General features: G+C 41.7%; 1 protein-coding gene, 1 long non-coding RNA gene and 1 pseudogene across 2 annotated transcripts in view; 2 read left to right on the forward strand and 1 right to left on the reverse strand.

Moving 5' to 3' along the window:
* The window catches only part of GALNTL6 (polypeptide N-acetylgalactosaminyltransferase like 6), a 1,123,375-nt gene that overhangs the window by 12,088 nt on the left and 1,088,984 nt on the right, over positions 1 to 22,303 (reverse strand). The window contains exons 11-12 of the mRNA XM_029938762.1: positions 16,689 to 16,805; positions 8,014 to 8,163 (exon numbers count right to left, since the gene is read on the reverse strand). Of these exons, the coding sequence (XP_029794622.1) occupies positions 8,014 to 8,163; positions 16,689 to 16,805 (267 nt within the window). The remainder of the gene's footprint in view (positions 1 to 8,013; positions 8,164 to 16,688; positions 16,806 to 22,303) is intronic.
* Positions 4,390 to 4,534, forward strand: LOC115302882 (annotated as a pseudogene).
* Positions 7,973 to 13,292, forward strand: LOC115291304. The gene is made up of 2 exons (XR_003908397.1): positions 7,973 to 8,194; positions 13,018 to 13,292. It is a non-coding gene; the product is annotated as an uncharacterized LOC115291304 (long non-coding RNA).

Raw genomic sequence — 22,303 nt, forward strand, 5'->3', positions numbered from 1 at the left:
TCTCCAAGATTGATCACATACTGGGGCATAAAGCAGCCCTCCATAAGTATAAACAAATACAGATCATACGATGCACACTTTCAGATCACAATGCTATGAAGCTTGAAATTAACCAGAGGAAAAAGTCTGGAAAACCTCCAAAAATGTGGAGGTTAAAAACCACCCTACTAAAGAATGATTGCATTAATCAGGCAATCAGAGAAGAAATTAAAAAATATATGGAAACCAACAAAAATGAAAATACAACAATCCAAAATCTCTGGGATGCAGCAAAGGCAGTCCTAAGAGGAAAAGTATTAAGCAGGCTGTGTTTTAGCTTATGGGCAAGTAATAAATTGTATCATGTATCTTGAATGTATCATACATAAGCTGCTTTATAACGATTGCCACTTCAGATAGCTGTGAAATTAGGTGATTAACTAGTTGGTACTTAACCTTCTAATTTCTGTATAAGTCTAATTACATGAAATAGAAGTTGGGTTTTGATTTATTACTTTGCTTTTCTGTTTGGAGTGTCATTGTAACTACCGTATTGTAAATGATGGAAAATAATTGCATATGTTAAAAAAAATAAAATAAAATGCACTTGTGACACAGGTAAAAAAAATGCTTACTTAGTAACTTCTATATAATAGATAATAAGCAGGCCATCCAGAAATAAAAGAAAAAGTTCCTGCCCTCAGGTAGCTAACATCTATAAAGGAAGATTAACCATGCAGGATACAATTTACAGGTACAAAGGAAGAAACAAAATGGTACAGGAATACAAATGGGGGGCAAATTCCAACTAAAACAAGAGGGAGGAACAGGGTAAAGAAAGTAGGTAAACACTGGAGCTTGAAAAGGAATTCTCCATCTGGTTGCCCATAAGAATGTTTTAGGAGCTTCAAAAAACAACGCCCAGGCCTTGCCTTCTAGAGTGTCATGGTCAGGCTTACCTTATGCACGGAGCACACTGCCTTCTGGGAACTTTTACAGTGTCCTGGAACCTGGTGCTTTCATAATGTTTGATATTTGTTCTTTGCCTTGGTTAACATTTTCTTGGCTATTCTTGACCCTTTCATTACCATATAAATTTCAGAATCAGTTTATCAATTCAGACAAATAAATCTGCTGAGATTTGGATCGGTTTTGCATTAAATGTACATACCCTTTCGAGAACTATTATCTTCACAATATTGAATCTTATCCTTAAACATGATCCCTCTATATAACTTTAAATTCCTTCGTGATGTTTTGTAGCTCTTTGTGTAAAGGTCTTTCACATCTGTTGTGAGATTTGTTTTTGCTCATGTGATGGTTTTCATGGTGATCAAAAGAAATAATTTTTTAAATGTAATTTTGTTTCTTTTTTGTGGCTGACATATAAACATTTGCTTTTCTTTTTTTAAAAAAATATTTTAATGTTTATTTATTTTTGAGAGACAGAGAGAACAGAGTGTGAGCAGGGGAAGGGCAGAGAGAGAGGGAGACACAGAATCTGAAGCAGGCTCCAGGCTCTGAACTGTCCACACAGAACCTCACGTGGGGCTCAAACTCACGAACTGGGAGATCATAACCTGAGCTGAAGCCAGATGCTGAGCCGATTGAGCCACCCTGATGCCCTGACATTTGCTTTTCTTATATTTACTTTGTATCCCAGACTATGCTAAAGGTATTTATTAATTTTGATGGTTTAGATGTGTAATCTTTTGTATTTTCTATATATCCAACTATGTCATCTGTGAATTGACTGTTTTATTTGGTCCTTTCCAATTCTCATGCCTTTTAATTTCTTTATCTTGCTTGATTACTCTGGGTGGGTTATGCTGTATGATATAAAACAGAAGTGACAACAGCTGCCATGGTATTTTATTCTCGGGCTCTGGAGAAAAGATTCAACATCTCTCCACTGTGAATAAGTGGCTGTCATGGGGTTTTGGATATACCTATTATTAGATTAAGTTAGTTTATTTCCATTAGGTTACTTTCTATATGGCTAAGACTATTTAGTCTTAGATGGTAAAAGCTTGAGGATTCACAGATAAACGCATGTATATAAGGCCCCTTGACTATGACAAAAAGTGATATTCACATGTAGTGGGAAAGAAAATGGTCTTTTTAAATAAAAGATGATTGATCAGTTTGAGATAAATATGAATAAAGAATCAACCCCATATTACCTTGTACACATAAAAATATTTCAAGGAATTATACACCAAAATGCAGAAGATTAAACAGTAAGTCTTCCAAAGATGACTTAGGAGACTATCTTCATGACTTTGGTGTGGGCACATATTTCCTAAAGAAGATACAAAAAGCACTAATGATAAAGAATAACTCTTTATCAAGATATTCCATGAGAGAGAAAAGGTAAGCCCTCAGCTGGAATAAGATATTTACAATATGTATACTGAACGAAGCACTTGTATCTAGATATATTTTAAATGTCCTCCCAAACATTTCTCAGAAAAAGTCAAACAACCCATTAAAAAAAAATGGTGAAAATACATAACGGGTCCTTCACAAGGAAGATATCCGAGACAGCTAACGAGCATGTGATGTTGCCCTACAGCCACAGTGAGAAAAGGAAAAGGAAAAGAAACAATGCCAAGTGTTGATCAAAATGTGGAGGAACTCGATTCTCATGTAGAATCTGCACGCTGCCTGTAGCTCTCAGGTCATGCAACGCAGTGCATGTCCCCCAGCCCCCAACACTGGGCCACTGTACCTCCCGCCCCAAGAGCTGTTTCTGGTCTCAGCAATAGTTCTGTCTGTAAGAGCAACAGCCCAGAGACATCTGATAATAAACTCCCTTTCCTTCAGGAATAATCTTAACCAAATATTAAGTTATTTTATTTGCTCTCTGATATATGCTCTATACCATTTCTAGAGGTCTTTAGTAGGACTGAGTTCTAATTGCTCACAGGGGCACTTGCTTTGACTTATTGACTCCTATTTCTTCCTTGTTCACTTACCTACTTCCTACCAAGATTTTGGGGGGACCAGCTCTCAAATAAAACACCCTCAAATTCTCACCTCAGGTATACATCTAGGAAATTAAACATATGCTATACACCTATAAGAATATTTAAAAGGAAGGGAACTGGGGACATAGCTCTTAATTTTTGGGGTGGCGGGAGCAACAGTTAACACTTCTTAAGACAGGTTACTGTTGTGATGTGGCATACTAATATGGTATTTTCTTCAATGTAAAAAGTGCATCTGTCACCCACATGGATGTAAATTTGATCATGTAGTCAGAAACTGCTAATTTTTCCAAGGTTTAGCTCACTTAATTATTATCCCTATTATGTTGATAAGGAAGTTGAAAATCATAGATGCAAAATAATTTATTCAAGATCAGATTACAGTTTGGGATATATTAGGCTTCATAAACACTCATTATGTTGACCAGATTGTGAAGGGTCAGGATAAGAACTACAAAAAGGCACTTGATCTTCTTCTTAGTGGGAAACCAAGTAAAATTGCAAAGCAGAGGAATGCAATGACCAGATTTTGTAGAAACTCTCTCTGACTTCACAAGGGAAGTTGGATTAGAGGGGGAAGGGATAAGAGGTAGGTCAAGGTAGCTCTTAACAATAATCCAGGGGTCAGATAAGAAGGGCTACAGTAGGGCAAGGGGCTATAGACATGGTAGAGGGGACAGATTTTAGAGATATTGGCTAAGGAGGGGGCTGACAAGTCTTAGTGACTAATCAGACATAGGGGTTGAAAAAGAGGGAAGAGAGTTTTTTGTTTTGGATATTGGTTGATAATTTAAAGATTTTTACTGAGGTCACTTTAATAAATCATTGTTTTTGAAAGAGGGGGTCCCCCTGGTGGTAAAAGAAAAACCAAGAATGAGATTCTTTATCCGTGGACACAATGGTATAAGAAAGCCTAGTTACGAGACAATAAAGTAGGGATCCTTATCCCCATCCCCTTTTTTTTGTGGTGGCGATGACCCATATCTAAGAATAACTGAAATCTGGGGAGGGTGGGTTGGTTGGGGGCAATGGTTATGGGTGGTCAAAAGGTACAGACTTCTAGGGGTGCCTGGGTGGCTCAGTTGGTTAAGTGTCCAGCTTCTGGCTTTGGCTCAGGTCATGATCTCATGGTTCGTGGGTTCGAGCCCTGCATTGGGCTCTGTGCCGACAACTCAGAGCCTGGGGCCTGCTTCAGATTCTGTGTCTCCCTCTCTCTGACCCTCCCCTACTCGTGCTATCTCTCTCTGTCTCTCAAAAAAAAAATTTAAAAGGTACAAACTTCCAGTTTTAAGATGAATAAGTTCTAGGGATGTAATGCATAGCTTGGTGACTATAGTTAATAATATCGTGTTGTATATTTGAAAGTTGCTAAGAGAGTAGAGCATAAAAGTCTTCATCACACAAAAATCTGTAACTATGTATTGCTTCTTGGCCTTTTGGCTAAGATCAAGTGTAAAAAACTGTAACTATGTGAGGTGATGGATGTATTAACTGATAGTGGTGGTCACTTTGCAATATATACGTATATCAAATTATTACATTGTAATTAAATGCATACAATGTTCTATGATGATTATATCTCAATAAAGCTGGGAAACAACCCAAAGTCTTCCTGAAAACAAAATTACAACTGAAAGCCAACAGCTGCCATGGGGTCAGAAAGTGGGACCTGACAACAACCTTCACCCACTCAAGCAAAGTAGCATCTGGCCACTTTTCCTTTTCCAAGAAGTTGTCACAAATCTGGGAGGAGGGGTTGGCTGCTATCTGTGGTGCTGAATCCAGTAGGCATGGGGAACTCTCCCAGGGAATACTGATCTGATTTCTTAAGAGTGTAGCCGAGGAAAAACTAAAGACTTCATCTTTTATTTCTTTTAAATTAAAAATTTTTTTCTTTTTAGTTTTTGAGAGAGAGAGCATAAGTGGTGGAGAGGCAGAGAGAGAGGGAGATGCAAAATCGGAAGTAGGTTCCAGGTTCTGAGCTGTCAGCACAAAGCCTGATATGAGCCTTGAACTCACGGGCCCGTGAAATCATGACCTGAGCCGACATCAGATGCTCAACTTACTGAGCCACCCAGGTGCCCAAAGCTAAAGACTTTAACGCCAGATGCACTTGAATCTGAATGTTGGCTCTGGCACAAATATGTTAGTATCGGTTTCTCCCTCTGTGAATTATACATAATAGAATCTAGGTGGTTGTGAGGTTTGAGGTAATATGTATAAAGCACCAGCTCAGTGCCTCCTTAACAGTTGGAGATGATGATGATGATTACCTTAGGAGCTTAGGAATGGCCCACTCTGGTCCTATAGGCAATTAGTAGAGTCTTAGGAATCCTGTTTACTCATGAATATGCTAATAAAATGAGGGAGCGCCAAAGCTGACTCAAAAGATGTTAAACTCAAAAGATCTGGGAGCTCCCACGGCCAAGTAAAGCATCCAAATAAACAAGGTAACACCCAGGAGACACTTCTCTCTTTATGCCTTGGGACTAGTCCATGGAATAAACAAGAAGCACTTCCAAAAACAGGTGCATCTGAAATAAGCGTGAGTCATCGACCAAGATGAGATATTTCAGAAACTTTCCATTTTGAGTCTTTGGCTTGTTCCTGATTATGTATAAATACCTTGCTTGTTATATAAATACATAGTGAATGTAACCTTTTGCTAAGTAATGCAGGCCAACAGCTACAAAAGCATCTGAGAAAAGGAGCCACAGCACAAGTGCATCTAGTAGTGGTTCCCTTTCATAAGTCCCTTAGGGTCCCGGAAGGTTTACAATGTTAAAGCTATAAGAGTTACCTCTTGAAATCACCACAGCCATTTTTTTTCCTCTCCAGGAGCTCTGTGTGCATGTGTATTAGTTGGTTTTATCCATCTGTAAGCTTTTGTAAGCTCCCTAATGAAAACAACTGTATTTTCTTGGCTTAATTGCACATTGAGTGTTCTGTCTCTCATGCTATAAATGTACAATAATGAGAAACGGTCTGTTCCTTAGGGACAACCAGCCTACGAGGGAAATGGTGAATCAGATATATTATCGATGTGCCCAGAAAGTAACTTCTTAAAGGCCCGAATATAACCATAAAAACAAAACAACTTGATTATGGCACCCCCGTAGCTTGTATCACACTGAATAACAAAGGGGTTGCCAAGATTAATCATCTATGATGCATTTCCTAAGGAAAACAGAAGGATATAACTGATGTGTTGTACGTTTTCTGGACACATAGCCAGTCTGCTAGATACTGTGGGGAGTGGTGTCGTGCCCAAAGTACTTGTACAAATAGGTCTGCCTTTGAGTATAATTTTAGGTGTCAGCCGCTAAGAGGGGAAGAACAGAAAGCTTATCGAGGGAACAAGTATCAAAACCAGTGACACCCCCACTCAATATTGATTCTCTGCTGATTCTTCCCTTTAGCTTTCTTTTTTTTTTTTAACATTTATTTATTTTTGAGAGAGAGACAGAGAATGAGTGGGAGAGGGGCAGAGAGAGAAGGAGACACAGAATCCAAAGCAGGCTCCAGGCTCCAAGCTGCCAGCACTGAGCCCGATGCGGGGCTGGAACCCACAGACTGTGAGATCACAACCTGAGTCAAAGTTGGATGCTTAACCAACTGAGCCACATAGGCAGCCCTTCCCTTTAGCTTTCTTAGTATTCTTTAGGATACCTCAACCACAGATTGCTAAAGCTCATGATTACAGGGGTGGGGCTGGCATTTTCTGTATAGTTTAGAGCAAGCCTGAATTATGCTGGAGTGTGAGAAGGCAAAGAGAGGGCATCATCTTCCTGGCTGGGAAGGTCCCCGGCAGTTCTATGAAGGGTGGAACAGAGCTCACGGAGTATTTGCTAATTGACAGCCAAGTTCTGCCTTAAAAAACCAAAGAAGTTGAAAAAATGGTATAGTATTCTAAAAAGTTATCATAGGACAACTTAATGAAAATATTTTAAAATAAAAATTTAATTGTTTTTATCAACTCAATAAAATGTGATTTTTATATTCCTTTTTGAACTATCTTTTACATCGTTAAATGTTAACTTTATAATTCTTTAAACTTTTTTTAAAGCTTATTTATTTATTTTATGAGAGAGAGCAGAGGAGGGGAGAAAGAGGGAGAGAGAGAATCCTAGCCAGGCTCCCCACTGTTAGTGCAAAGCCCAATGTGGGACTCAATCCCACAAACCGTGAGATCATGACCTGAGACAAAAATCAAGATTTGGATGCTTAACCTGAGCTACCTAGGTGCCCCAATTCTTTAAACCCTAAAGCCTCCCAAATAAGTTCATATTTGTTATATTTGGGCAGGATTTTGGCCAAATTACAAATGGGTTAGCTTCTATAGAAGGGTTGCAACAATTGTGTCTCCAGGCGTGTGGATTTTTGTAAATCGAATTGTTTTAACCCAGACATCTCCTAAGCAAATGGGACTGAGATGTATAATAAATGGATGTTAGTGTGTGTGTGTGTGTGTGTGTGTGTGTGTGTGTGTGCATGTGCGACTTGAAGTTCTTCAAAATTACACACATGTACATTTGTCTTTTGGGTATGTGGTCCCTCCATCTGGTAGTTGTCTGGGTTAAGACACGTCCCTTCACTTGCCGTGCATCTTGTGACCCCAAGCCATTTTCCAAACATAACTGATTGTGATGGGTGAACACATAGCAAGCGAAGCCAAAAGCAATGCCCCTTGCAGCCCACTTTATCTTACTCTAATCTTTGCTGGTAATTTCCAAATGCATGAACCAAATATGTAGATTAAAAAATGTTTTATTTATTTTTGAGAGAGCAGGGGAGGGGCAGAGAGAGAGGCAGATCCAAAGTGGGCTCTGCACTGGGTGGTGAACCCTACGCAGACCGTGAGATCATGACCTGAGCGGAAGTCTGATGCTCAACGGCCTGAGCCACCCAGGCGCCCCGCCACAGGTGTATACTTATGTCCGGGTAACAATTTAAATAAAAACAGTGTGTTAATCAGCCAACAAACTTTGAATTAGAAACCTTGAGCCCAGCGGCTGGAGAATGCCTGCAGCGAGCTGCTTCTTACCTTCCTGTATCCCCAGAGCTGGTTCCCCTTCATGCCGTGACAGTCGTAGAGAGTGACCGGGCTGTTGTGGGAGATCGCATCGAAGCAGAACTTCCGGGTGTGGAGAGGCTCCCCGGGCCGAATATCTTCTCTCCATCCAAATGTAAAGAGCTAACAAAACAACATCAGCAGAAGAGCGACAGTGAGTTAAACTTGGAGAGTCTGGAGGGCAAGGGGAGGTTTTTTCGTAATGTGGGACTGACTCTTGCTTTGTGACTGACCCGAAAAGAACTACATCTAGGCTTACTAGAGGAGCTGGAAAAGGCACCTTGCTCTGTAGCAGCAACCGTGGCACCTTTGGCCTGGGCTGCCCCAAAGTCCAAATAAGAATTTCCCAATTAGGAACCAGGAAAAATAACAGAGGGAGGCATGGAGAGAAAGAGAGAGGGAGAGCAGGAGAAAGGGAGGGAGGGAGAGAGAGAAAGGGAGGGGAGTGGGAAGGGCAAGATGGGGGTGGGTGGGAGAGGAGGAACCTCTTTAATGAAACTTTTTACATTCTTCATTTAGATAAAATGCTACTGGATCAAAAGCTCCACGGTTAGCCCAAATAAGCAGATTAACTGCGACGAGACCGGGAGCTGAGCTGAGTTGGATTGATGCTAGCAGTTTGAAAATTTTATTTAAATGAAAGCGAAGCTTAATGAAGTAAAGAAGAGGCAAATTAGTTTTCTGGAGTTGGTAAGAGTAACTCGGCAAGGCAGTGTAGAAAGTTTTGGGCTGTATCTACAGGAAGAGATACAGTTCCCACACACACAGATTCCTCCTCCCCAGTGAAAACAGACCCTTCACGAAACCATCATTGTCCTTACTGCATTTAATGGACTCTGATATTCCAACCAATCTTTTCCTATTTTAGTCTATCCTATCGTGTCCATCCCATTCTATTATTTAAAAGAATGCTACTTGGGGCGCCTGGGTGGCTCAGTCGGTTAAGTGTCCTGCTTTGGCTCAGGTCATGATCTCACGGTTCGTGAGTTCAAGCCCTGCATTGGGCTTTGTGCTGATAACTCAGAGCCTGGGGCCTGCTTCAGATTCTGTGTCTCCCTCTCTCTCTCTCTGTCCCCTCGAAGCTCATGCTCTGTCTTTCTCTCTCTTTCAAAAGTAAATAAACATTTAAAAAAATTAAAAAAATATTAAAAAATGCTATTTCTGGGGCACTAAGTGGATTTTGTAATATATTAAATTAAGAAAAAGCACTTCCAGAAGGGAAGGGTGTTTTCCTGAGTTTGAGCTGGACAACCACTTGAGGAGTTCGGTAGAGAAATCCTCAGTAAGTGGGGAAATGGACTAGATGAGACCCAGGCTTTCTTCCAATTCTAAGATTTCAGTGAGGTTCTATCATTCTTACAATAGGACTTAAGGCGGCCTTTGTGAAGCCAAGCTGGGGACTGCAAGATGAAGAGTGGTCAGAGGGGCCCTGTTGAGACAACTGAGCGCAATGCTGAACTGTTTGTAGATAAGACACTTGGCACTGATCAGGCCCTCTGAACATTTCAGTTTCCAGGTCCTACCCCAGTAAGAAAAATGTAGAGAATCTGGCAAAATACCAGGGATGGCTAACAAAAAGCAGTGAAGTGATAGGCTAACAAAAACAGTGAAGATTGAAAAAAAAAATGGGTTAAGTGGTCGGAAGAAAACCAGAAAGAAATGCTCTACATCGAACATCTGAAAGTAGATTGCCCACATAATAGTGAGTGACTGTATTCTGTTTTCCTGGAAGACAAGACAAACGGAAATGCCTTAAATAGAAGGACAGGGTTTTCGGTTAGGCATTTGAAATAGATTCATGGAGAGAAATTGTGTGGTCTCCCTTCCTACAGTTTTCTTTCCTTTTTTTTCTTCTTTCAGTATGATTGTGAACTGAGACATGTTTGGATTCACTTATATCCCACGCAGAAGAATGGCTTGTCCAGGAAAAGTGTCTGTCAGTGAGGTCTTCCTGGTTTGATCACTCTTCACATCAGAGCTCACGTCTCTCTTGGCTTCTGGAATACTGTGCCTGTCTGGTAGCCTACACCTCTGTTTTGCTCATGTTTCTCTTTTATCCGTCTCCTTACCACAGGTGTAGCAGGGGCTCTCCCTCGGACGCTGTCCTTAGACCCTCTCTCGTTGGTATTATACATGCTCAGCGCAACTCTCGCCAAAGCCCTGTTAACTTATCATCTGGAACATGTGCAACTCTGTGTACCATTTCCCATCTGCACGTCCCATGGACATCTCAAATTTAAAATATCTTGCATTCAAGTTGATTTTCTGTTCTTCTAAACCTGTTCCTACTCCTTTACTTTGTTTTAACTGGTGGTCACACCACTCACTTGCCAAGCTGGGAGTCTTTCATCTTTACCTCCTTAGTCTCCCTTAGGCTCACTGCCTAATCCATTAGGAACTCTTACCACGTTTGTCTCCTGAATATTGCTAGAAGTAGCCCCTTCTCTATCTCTATCTCCACTACCTTTGCTCTCAATATTTCTTGACCGGACTACTGAAATGACTTCCTGATTGGTTTCTGTTCCACCTTCCTTTTTTGGTTCCTTCATAACTTTTTGACCATATTACCATTCAACCTGAAATTTAATGAGGTTTTCACATAACCCTTAGAGAATATAGTTCAAACTCTTTAACATATAAAGAAATTTCCACAGTCCGGCCTTTGCCATTTTTTCCCCAGCTGCATTCCTTTCCCTTTAGTTCATGTTCCAGCTACAACAAATCATTCGAAAGTTGCTAAGAGAGTAGATCTGAACTGTTCTCACCACCAGAAAGACAAATTCTGTAACTATGTGTGGTGATATGTGTTTACAAGACTTACCGTAGTGACCATTTCACGATATATACAAATATCAGGTCATTACGTTATACAACTGAAACTAATATAAAGTTGTGTCTCAGTTCAAGCACATTTGTAGTTCTTGGCACTAATCAGGCTCTATTGTCCCTTCTGTGACTTTGTTCATGTTCTGGTCGGAAGGCCAACATTTACCAGCCAACTTAGTTCATGCTCATCAGTTCTCTAAGATTTAGTTCAGGTGCCCACCCAACTAAGAGGCCTTTTTTTTTTTAACCCCCCCTGACTCCTTATCCTTTTTACCTTATTTCGTCATGACTGTCCATTTATGTGTCTGTATCCCTCACTAGACAGTGAGATCCTTAATGGTAGGATTAATATCTTTCTTATCTTTACATTTCTAGCATAAAGAACAATTTAGGACATACAATAAATGCCCAGTAAAATTTCTATTGAATAAATGAAAACTTGCATTCATTCTATTAACTAGAAACTACATCAGGATAACTGATAAGAAAGTAGTTGGTCTTGTTAGTTCTTTAAATGAATCTGGGCTGTTTGTGTCTAGTTATGATAATATCAACAAAAATATTATTTTTTGAACTTTTATCTTCAGTGATTCTTGGCTTGGTTACCTATTCCTGAAACAGAAATTTCCTGTCCTATAAACCTGACATTGGTACTGATTAAGTCTTAATTTCATTTAAATAACACACTTCCTTGGTACTATAAACAGTCCAACCCATGCAGGAACTAGTGGTCTTGACTGCTTTGTTCTTATTTCCCCTCTCTGCCTCTCCTTCTCTTTTTGGTTTCTGTACACATAGAAGGCCAGACTCGAAAGGGGCTGATTTCCTGCTCAGTTCCTCAGTATACAGTCGAGGAAAAAAATATATTTTACTTCTTGCTTTCTTTTTATTTTTATTTTTTATTAACTGGATCATATTCATCTATTATCCCAATTATATCCCATGGCTCCTTAGGCGACTTTTTTTCTGGTTTCTAGGCTTGTTGTTACAGTGCGATGATCATTGTTAGGGTTGTCGGTTGGTCGTTAGCTGGTGGGCTCCACAGGGTTCTATGTGCATCACCACCACCATCACTACCACCATAATTGTGATTACCTGGTGACTGCTTTCCTGCACCCCAAGTGACATATGTTCAGATTATATCAACTGCTTCATTCTTCTGAAACTCCCGTTAGCTAAAATTTTTCTGTCTCACATCTTTGAAGCGCTTTCTATTGCCGTTTATCTTATCCTAACGGCCACGTCAAACCAATCAGGCAGCCAGCCTTTCATTCATTCGGCACATTTTCTTGCGTGCCGTTTTGTCAAACCAGAAACAAGCAGACGTTATGAAAGTTATTTTCATGGTTTGCATTTTACGATGTTATTGTGACATTTATAGTTTGTCTCTTCCCCTTGGGCTGCTCCTTACTGATGGAAATATTTAGATTTCATTCAGGTTTCCTGTACAATAACTCTTGATTTTTTTCAACATCGAATCCCTCAATTTTAGAGTGAGTTGATGTTAATCTCCCCGCTTGTTCCTTTTAAGTGATACTTTTAAATATAGAGCCAGATACCTAATGCCTACGTCTTTGCTTTCCTATCAGTGCGGTGTGTGTCGTGTTGTGTGGGTTTATGCTGGATCATATGACTAAGCTCACTAGACGTACTACTGCAAATACATGTATTACCTTGATTTCGCTACCTGATTTAAGAAGATTGAAAATGTGTTTCTCTCCATGGGTAGTCATGTTTTACTTTCTGGTTATGTGGTTGGCAGGCATCTGAGGTGCCGTGTGTTCCTCCTCGCAGCTGGAACCCAGCAGTACGCCCCGTTCTGAGAGCGCGGCCCCGTGTCCCGGAATCCGTCCTCCACCACGTGCACGGACTTGCCCCTGTCTCTGTCCGCACGTCTCCTCTCCAGGTCTTGCAGAGGGAGCCCGCTTCTTCAGCGGGGGCGGGCCTGCTCTGCGCAGTGCTCCTCCCCTGCATGGGATCCATGCCTGTCCAAACTGTAGGCCTGCTGCCTGTCCAAACTGTAGGCCACGGAGGACTCTACCTCCGCTCCTCTCCTCTCCCTTGGCCTCGCCATGGCATTGGGAGGGTATTCTTTCCAGCCCTCACAGTCTTATTAAGTTCTATTTTCTCTTTCTTTTTTGGTCCCTAAAGGAACCTGAAAGCCAGTACACAATGCTACAGTGATCTCAAGCAGCTAAATAGATGTCCCTGGAAAAAAGAATGGCACAAATTGCTTCCTTCATAGAAGCCAAATTAGCCGTCACTGGTGTTCTGCAACAAAAGGCATTTTCTTATTCAGGTGCTTCAATAGACTATCCACTATTTCCCCATGTAATTATTTTGTATATTCATGTGTGTTTTATTTTTGCCACTTGTTAAAAACGATCATTTCAACTCTAATAAATGCCCCTTTTGTGTTCTTTGAATGCTTTCGAATCAAAAAGAATACCTATAACTTTCCTGCTCGGATATACTTCTTTTTTCTTCCAGGGATTTTAATGTAAATGTAGGAGAATAAGTCTTAATTCATGTAAGTCATTGAGTAATACAGTGAATAAAGCTTACAGTTAATTATCAGAAAAACAAAGCAGCAGTAATGTTTTAATCACCAAGTCAATACATGGTGACATATATTTCAATATCACTCTTTTTCTTGTTTTGTTTTACCTCCTGTCAACTTTGTTTAATCTCTCTGTAGCTCTTTTCAGAAATCTCTAGGGAAGAAATCTTTTTAAAGAGCTGTATTAACTGGTCTTTTTTGTTTCTCTTACATAGTTGTCTGCTTGTCTAGTGCTGCCCTCTGGTGACTATTTCTTGAATTACACGCCACAGATTTTTGTGGTTCAACCTGGGGCAGGGAGAATAAACCAACCATTTTTAAAGCGTATGCCATATAGTTGACTTTATTTATATTTATTTTTCAGCTGTCAAATAAAATCTGTGGTCCAGAGCATATTTCACCCTGGAACGTGCCAGGGGATAGAAATATTAAACCTGATTCAGGCATTCAGGCAGGCACATGTGCTTCCTATGAACCAGCTAGCTAGGTGCGTCCCCGGCTTGGACAGCAGAGCAGTGGTAGAGAGGAAGTCAGCCTAACAGACATAGGTTTTTCTTGTGGCATGCTTCTTTTTCTTTTGAAAATATCCTTTCCCACTGTACATGTGGGTCTTACTGATAGGTCTGTGAAGCCTTCCCTCTGGCTCCCAGCCTGAAGCAGGAATTGCTTCTTAAAGGTGACAAGCCAGCACTGTTCCTCACATCCCTGGTAACGTCCCTGCGGTGCTCATAGAAAGAGGTGGAGGCAGGAGGAGGCAAGTCAGCGTTTACGACATTTCATTCCTATCAGTAAATCCTGGAGCTGCAGACCTTCTTTAAACCCCATCTGATAAACGTCCATATCCTGGGGAATATATTTGAGTGAATGAGTTTTGGCAGCTGCCTTGGGCCCGAGCGAGATTTCTAACTTGGAGTCAGTATAAAGTGAGCTGGGGAAGGAGATGTCAGAAGGCGGAGGGGAAAATATATTGATTCTGCCCCTACCCCACCTGCAAGATGCTGTTATATCCTAGACGTGACTTATTCTCATTAGAACTCTGTTTGTGAGGTGAGTATAATATCCTTATTTACAGAGGAGGGAGCTGAGCTTAGAAAGCTCTAACCGTTTCACAAGGTTGGAGTGGCTGAAATCTCGGTGGGCCTGACGGCAAGCCCGTGATCCTTGAGGAGCACCTCGAGGCTGGGGTGGGAGGCGGCGAGGGGCGGGCGGAGTGGGCCGGGCCGGGCGGCTCTCCAGGGCTGTGCTGTGCACTTGCTGTCTCAGGCTGCTCTGGCCGGGCAGTGCAGGCTGCAGATGCGGGAGGAGGGGACAGTGGGGTGGGGATGGGCAGGTGCCAGCACGACACACTTGAACGACTCTTCAAGCTCCTGGGCTAAGTGCAGTGGGTCTTCACTAGTGTGACATACAAGAAGGATCCTGAAGAACAGACTAAAGGAGAGGACGACAGCCTTGCCAGAAACTGCTTGTCTACTGCTTCCAGTTTTCAAGAGAGGCATTATGGACACTTCTGGCAAACAAAGCACGGGTGTAAGGACACAAGTCTAAACCAAACAGACTCCATGACAGGCTTTATGTTTCCCTCTGATCTAGAAGGCCTAGGTTCAGTTCCCGGAAACTATCAGGCAGTTACACATTGCCTAGAGCAAGAGAGATCACCTTCGCAACACCCGATCAGGGAAAGCCAGCTACCTCTCTCCACATTCCTAAGGGTGAGGCCTGCAGATGGGAACTTTAGATAGGACCCTGTGACCTAGTGTTAAAGTTAACCTGATAGTACCCAAACAAGACCCTAGGCTCACCCTCTAACTGGTTGATTTTAAAGGTACTCTAAATGTTGTAATTGGGTCCCGCCAAAAGTAACGAACTCTCTGAACAATGTGTATGGTTAGAGCTGCTGCCAATACTGTTGTACCATTATGATTGGGTCACTGTACCTATGTCACAATTTCTTGTGACTCCCCCTTCCCAAACCCCATAAAAACCCTACTCAGCCCTTGTTTGGGGCTCACAGCACGGATCCACTACACTGGAAAAGTCTGTGAGTCCGAGTTCGAACCCGTAATAAAGCCCTTTGCCTTTGCATGCGTGTCTCAGTCTCCATGGTGGTCTCTGGCCGTTGGGGATATTGCAACTTGGGCATTACACGGGCAGGTTACACTATCCTGGATTTGGGATGTATCTTTTAGTAGAGGGAGAGAGAGGAGTAGGATGGGGAAGGGGCTTTAATTGTATCTATAGATTTTATTCTTTTAAAAAATTTGGCAGGAATGCCTGGGTAGCTCAGTTGGTTAAGCATTAAGACTACTGGGTTGGGCTTAGGTCATGATCTCATGGTTCCATGAGTTCCGGCCCCGCACCCAGCGCCACGCTAACAGTTGGAGTCTTTGTGGGATTCTCCCTCTCCCTCTCTCTCTCTCTTCCCCTCTCAAACAAACTTTAAAAAATATGGCAATAGCTGTAGATCCTTTTTAAATCTGTGTAATGAGTGTACCAAAATGTGTGATAATATTTTTATACAGTTTTTATATTAGTTTTTATGTATTTATATATAGTTTCCTATTTTATTTTTCATAATTAAATATTAAAACAATAAGAAGGGACAGATTCGATTCTACTCACTGTCCTTTCTCTTTTTCAAATGACACTGTGTGAGAAAAGTCCCTCATACAGACCATCCATTTTCAAAGTGGATGAGAATCACAACTCACTCAACAAACAGAATTGCACTGAAAAGCTTTTCAATCAAAGCAATACAGTCTTACACTCTCCCATGAAGTCCATGTAGAGATGTTACTGCTTCAAAGTTACCTTCACGTATAAGATTACAAACAGCTACAACAAGAGGTGTATGTAGAGTATTCTTTTCCATAGACAGCCAGAGGGGAAAGTAAGATTAGTTAAAGTCACGAAAATTTACAAAGTAACAAAGAGTCTTTCAATAAAACCATGAAATTTAGTTGGAAGAGTTGCATGATACCATCCAGGCTTTCCGTGGTTTGAAAACTCTCATTCTCGAAAGGAAATACAAACCTGGGGTCACAATCAACATTTCTACCGTCCTTTCTATTATTTAAAGCACATTTTTATACATGATCTCCATTGATTATCACAGCTGCTCTGAGAAGCCACGGAAAACAAAGGAGGGAAGTAATTCACAGAACTAGTGAGTTGGTTGGTGACAGGTCCACGCGCCCTGCCCACAGGTCTGTTCTCGCTGTATCCCTCCACGCCTGTCTCAGCCCCGCTCACTCCCCCCGCATACCTGTTCATGAGACCACGTCCTTTCAGAACCATCCTTGACACAGATGTCCAGCCTCAGCTCGGTGCCTGTGGCTCCGTGCTTGCTGTCCACGCAGAGATTTGCCGCCACATTTCGAATCTGTGGAAAGAAGAAAGACTTGTATCCCTTACTCCTGGCAATTCTGGTCTAGATTCTGTAGTTGCTTTTCTGATTACTTGATTACCAAATGATGCTTTAAGTTTATATGGAATTTGTGGAGAAAACTCAGGTTTTAAATATGACATGGCCTAAGGGCATGTGAAAGAATAGGAGATGGTTCAAGGGCAAAACTTCAGCTGGCGGCAGTACAGGGAGCAGCCAAAGTTCATGACTTTTGTAAAATGGCAATTTTTCTTCAGTGGGTTAAAAATTAAAAAAAACAACCTTACTTTATATATAAAGAGAATGCAAGTGGGGGAGAGGGGCAAAGGGAGGGAGAGGGAGGGAGGATCTTTCAAACATTTTTAAAAAATGTTTGTCTATTTTTGAGATAGAGACAGATCAGGAGTGGGGCAGGGGCAGAGAAAGGGAGGCACAAAATCTGAAACAGGTTCCAGGCTGTCAGTGCAGAGCCTGGGTGGGGCTCGAACTCACAAACCATGAGATCGTGACCTGAGCTGAAGTTGTACACTTAACCGACTGAGCCACTCAGGCGCCCCAAGAGAGAAAGAGAATCGTAAGCAACTCCAAGCTTAGCAAGGAGCCCTATGCAGGGCTTGATCCAAACCCTGGGATTGTGACCTAAGCTGAAATCAATAGTCAGAGGCTTAACCGACTGAGCCACCCAGGGGCCCCTCTTCAGGGAGTTCTTAACTTAGAATTCATTGTCCTCTGGCTCCCAAGCATCTTCTACCATTTTCTCTTATCTGGGAGAAGAGATCAAATATGAGGAAGGTGATGTGAGCACAGTAAGTGATGGAGAAGAATAAATCCCTGAGCATCACAGGGTTTTGTGCAGGATACGGTAACCATGTTCCAATTTGCCCAGATGGTCTTGGTTTACACCTGTTGTCATGGTGTAGCGTTTCTCCTGGATGATAAATTCAGTGTCATCCTAGAGTATTAGTGAGATAAGAAGGATGGCACTTTTGGTACGGCACTACACTGGATGAAGGCTCTCTATGTGAAGTCTGAACTTTGGAAAGTTGCAGAATGAGTAAAAAAATGACTGACAATTCTTTACGATTATCACATTAGCACTGATAAAAGGAATTGAGTAGTTCGGGGTGGGCCAAGAGTGGACTATGAAAAGAATCAACAGAAATAGCAACAGAGAGAGAGAGAGTCTGGACATGGAAACATGTCCCTTTGTCAAGTCTGGCTGCCTCACGATTCCACCAATTGTCCAGTTAATGTCAGAACCCACCCTGTAGTACAGCTAGACATTGTTCATCGGTTGTTACTTAGGCGTCAACTCTAGATAAGCTCAATTTTATCTCAATCCGTTTTATGCCTTTATATAGCCCTGGATTATAATAATTCTTTTAGGTACTGCTCAGAATGGAAACAAGAACAAAATGTACTCAAGCCATACTTTTAGTCAAGACTGTGTCTCCCTCTCTCTCTGCCCCTCCCCGGCTCATGTTCTGTTTCTCAAAAATAAACATTAAAAAAAAAAAAAAAGAAAGACAAATGTCTATATGCCAGCAACAAAAAAAATTAGAAAATGAAATTCAAAAATAATTTCATTTGACCACCATGACAAGTCAAGACTTTTTTTTTTGCCAAGAATCAGGAGGTAAGGTAGGGAGTCTCTCTGGGCCAGAAGGATGGCCTGTTCCTGCTGGCACAGGGGCAAGAGACAGAGAGAGGCTGTTACGAAATATACTGAGTACAGGGCGCCGGGGTGGCTCAGTCAGTAAGCGTCCAACTTCGGCTCAGATCATGATCTCACAGTCTGTGGGTCCGAGCCCCACGTCAGGCTCTGTGCTGACAGCTCAGAGCCTGGAGCCTGCTTCAGATGCTGTGTCTCCCTCTTTCTCTGCCCCTCCCTTGCTCACTCTCTATCTCTGTTTCTCAAAAATAAAATAAAAGACAAAAATAAAAAAATGAAAATAAAAAAAGAAATATACTGAGTATCATGAAAGGATGGCATTGTTGCAGAGAGTCCAATTTCTTATTTCACTGCTGGTAGTAGTAGAGTGTGGTATAATGTCATTCGGGAGGGAATTAATGTGGTAGATACCAGTTTCCTTGTTCAGGGAATTTGGCAACAGCATGTTCATCTTCCGCTATTGGACCTCTCTACTTTCAGGGTCTTGTCCCTAATGATAGAGCAATGAGAAATAACCTCGTCTGGTCTGCAGACTTGTCTGAGAATCCAAGCAAAGCCATGGACATTTTTACAAAAACAAACTAACAAAACTGTAAGTGAATGCATACCAGCACTTTTGTGGTCATTTTCTTGGAACCTGCAGACTCTGAGTTAGGGAAAATGCTTTCCACCCCCCTTGAAAACTGCTTGTATCTTTCCTCTTTGTAGGGTGGGAAATCCTGAAAGACAGGAAATGAGTTTGGCTGCTATCAAAGTGCACCTGATTCACTCTCACTTCCGCTAACTTTTCTCCACTTTCTGTTCTCCTGAAACAAGTTCCAGGGAGGAATTTCACTAAGTGAAGCTTAAAATCAGCCGTGTGTAAGATCAATTCCTTGATGTGTGATTGAATTTCTTTGATGAAAATGAAACAGCAAGAAGGTCAAGAGTTTGCTTTTGCTATCACTGGCTTGAGCCTGGCACCCTCTGTAAAGCTCCCATTGGATCAGAACTGAGTCCAGTGTGTCCGTTTTCTAAAGCTGTCTCTAACCTGAGGGTTGCCTGACAGGACTCTGGACAAGACTGTCTTTCCATTTTGGATCATTTAACTCACAGACACACTCTTCTTAGAGAATCAGCCTCGGTTTGTGCCAAAGACACCTTCAGGGCACCATTGTTCCCTCTACTGGAGAACAGAAGCTCTGAACCACATTTAGGAAAACAACAGCTGCTTATAGTTTATGGCCATTTGGCCACAGAGGGAGGGGGTGCCCTTCTCTGTCAGCTGGCATGGCGCTCACTCACTGAAGGGGCCCTGCTCTTGGAGGAGGAGGACCTAGGGAAGAAAATAATATTCACAAGCCAGGGATACCAAGTGGCCAATCTGCCAAATCTGCCTGTGGATACACACGGAAGCCCATCAGAGAGCCCCGTTTTATTTCTAAGTGCTACGAGCTCCAAGGACACTGGCACGGACAGAGGAGATCATTTTCTAAACTCCTGAATTTTCTAAATTCTCACTCAAATGGCATCTGTGTAGACAATGGGATAAACTGCCTCGGGAGCCAGATTTCAAGTTGCAACGGCTTCATCATCTACATCTGTGTAAATTCCAGCACATACTTGGGCCAGAGAAGAAACGGTAGAGAACACAGGGTAAGAGAGGCACCTGGATGCAAGACTGATGTGAGGCCCCCCTCACTGGCTTCCATCTTCCTTTTCTTTTATCTTCACCCCGTCAGCACATACCCATGCCCTTGCCTCTTGCTCACAAACACAACTCCATCAAAACCATACAAAGAACAAACATATGGCTGCCAGAGGGGGGAGGCCTGGGGGGATGGGCAAAATGGGTGAAGGGGAGTGGGAGACACTGGCTTCCAGTTTTGGGAGGATATAGGGCATATAGTGAATGATACTGTAATAGCAATGTAACAGGACCGATGGTGGCTACGCCTGTGGTGAGTGTAGGAACATGGCGGAATACACGAACCTGTCAGGCCCCTAAGTGGTACACTGATGTTGTTTGGCAACTATACTAAAAATAAACAAATAAATGAATAAATAAATAGGTGAATAAAATTCCAATAGAACTAATTCTGTTTCTTTATTTGAGTAAAGTTAAAAAATAGAGGTAAGAAACTTTACAAATGGTTTGTGCTTTTTCAACGTGGGCTCTGTATGTGGCTGAAAATAAAACAGTTTGCACACATTACACACACCCAAATCTAGGACACAGAACGCTGAATAAATCTATGACAGAATAGATACTTTTCATGATTCATTCCTTTGATGTCCAGCTTCAGGGCTTGGCATCATTAAAATTGTGTCAAGAAATCCTGAGAGACACTGAACAGGATTAGAAAGTTAGGTAGTGCTTGAGTAGGAGTGGGTGGGGAGCTGGAGGGAAATGGGGGAAAAGAGAACATTATGTATGACAGGATTACAGACATAATCTCCTTTTGGGCAAGGCTTAAAAAAAGGTCTGGCAGAGAGTAAAGAATGTCGTAGATATGCAAAGAAGTCAATTTTGCTTGAACATTCCCCCCTCCCCCAACACAAGAAGTTTTTAAAAAGAGGTATAAGTGAGGGAGTGTGGTTTAAATGTCAAAGTGGCAAGTAGGTGTGGGGTTGGGAATTCTGTTGGTTGTTAAAGAGACACTAGCCTAGGGCACCTGGGTGGTTTAGTTGGTTGAGTGTCTGACTTCGGCTCAGGTCATGATCTCACAGTGTGTAGGTTCTAACCTCACATCCATCTCTGTGCTGATAGTGCAGAGCCTGCTTCAGATTCTCTGTCTCCATCTCTGTCTGCCCCTCACCTGCTTGTGCATTCTCTCTCAAGTGCATGAGAGAGAGAGAGAGAGACTCAGTTTAATAAATGAGACCATGGCTTGCTAATTCCTACTATATCAGGGTCTTTTAAGTAAGAATTAGTGGGTTCATGATTCATTCAGCAAATTTTATAAAGTACCTGCTGTCCGAGCCACTATACCATATACTGGGTATAGAGTGAAAAAAAAAAAAAAAAGAATCAGTTACCAACGGTAGGCGAAAATGGGCAAAGAGGGTCAAAAGGTACAAACTTCCAGTTACAAAATAAAATAAGTTCTGGGGAGGTAATGCACAGTTAAGAATACTGTGTTGTATATTTGAAAGCTGCTAAGAGAGCAGATCTTAAAAGTTCTCATGAGAAAAAATCTGTAACAATGTATTGTGGTGGATGTTAACTAGACTTACTATAATGCTCATTTCATAATATATATAAATATCTTAATCATTATGCTGCACATCTGAAATTAATCTAACATTATATGTCAATTATAGCTCAGTAAAAACATTTGGTAAAAATAATTCTGAACTTAATGACAACAACGAAGTCAGTCTCCTCCTTTGTGCAGTCTGAGGTCTAGTGAGGACATCAGAGAGCACGAATGGAAGAAAGGCTTGTGCGTCTCAATATTTCTGGCTGTGAATTTTTAATATGCCAAAAGTAACCAAGAGACTCCTCTTTCATGGACGGTGGTTGGTTTTAGAATGTAGATCTGTGTGAGAAAGAGATGAGAGAGAGAAAGAAGATGGTAGGCTAGTATGGAGAGAGAACAGAGTGGAGACAGAGCCAATTCGGGCTCCGCTATCCAGGCACTAAAGGAGTTTCCCCCAACCACAGCGATGTGTTCCTTGCAAAACCTCAGTTCATCCACTTACAAAAAGGTAACTTTTTAAAATTTTTTTAATTTATTTTTTTATTTTTTTCAATATTTTATTGTCAAGTTGTTTTCCATACAACACCCAGTGCTCTTCCCCTTAAGTGCCCTCCACCATCACCACCACCTGTCTTCCCCCC

The sequence above is a fragment of the Suricata suricatta genome, chromosome 1, assembly GCF_006229205.1.
Source record: "Suricata suricatta isolate VVHF042 chromosome 1, meerkat_22Aug2017_6uvM2_HiC, whole genome shotgun sequence".
NCBI lineage: Eukaryota > Metazoa > Chordata > Mammalia > Carnivora > Herpestidae > Suricata > Suricata suricatta.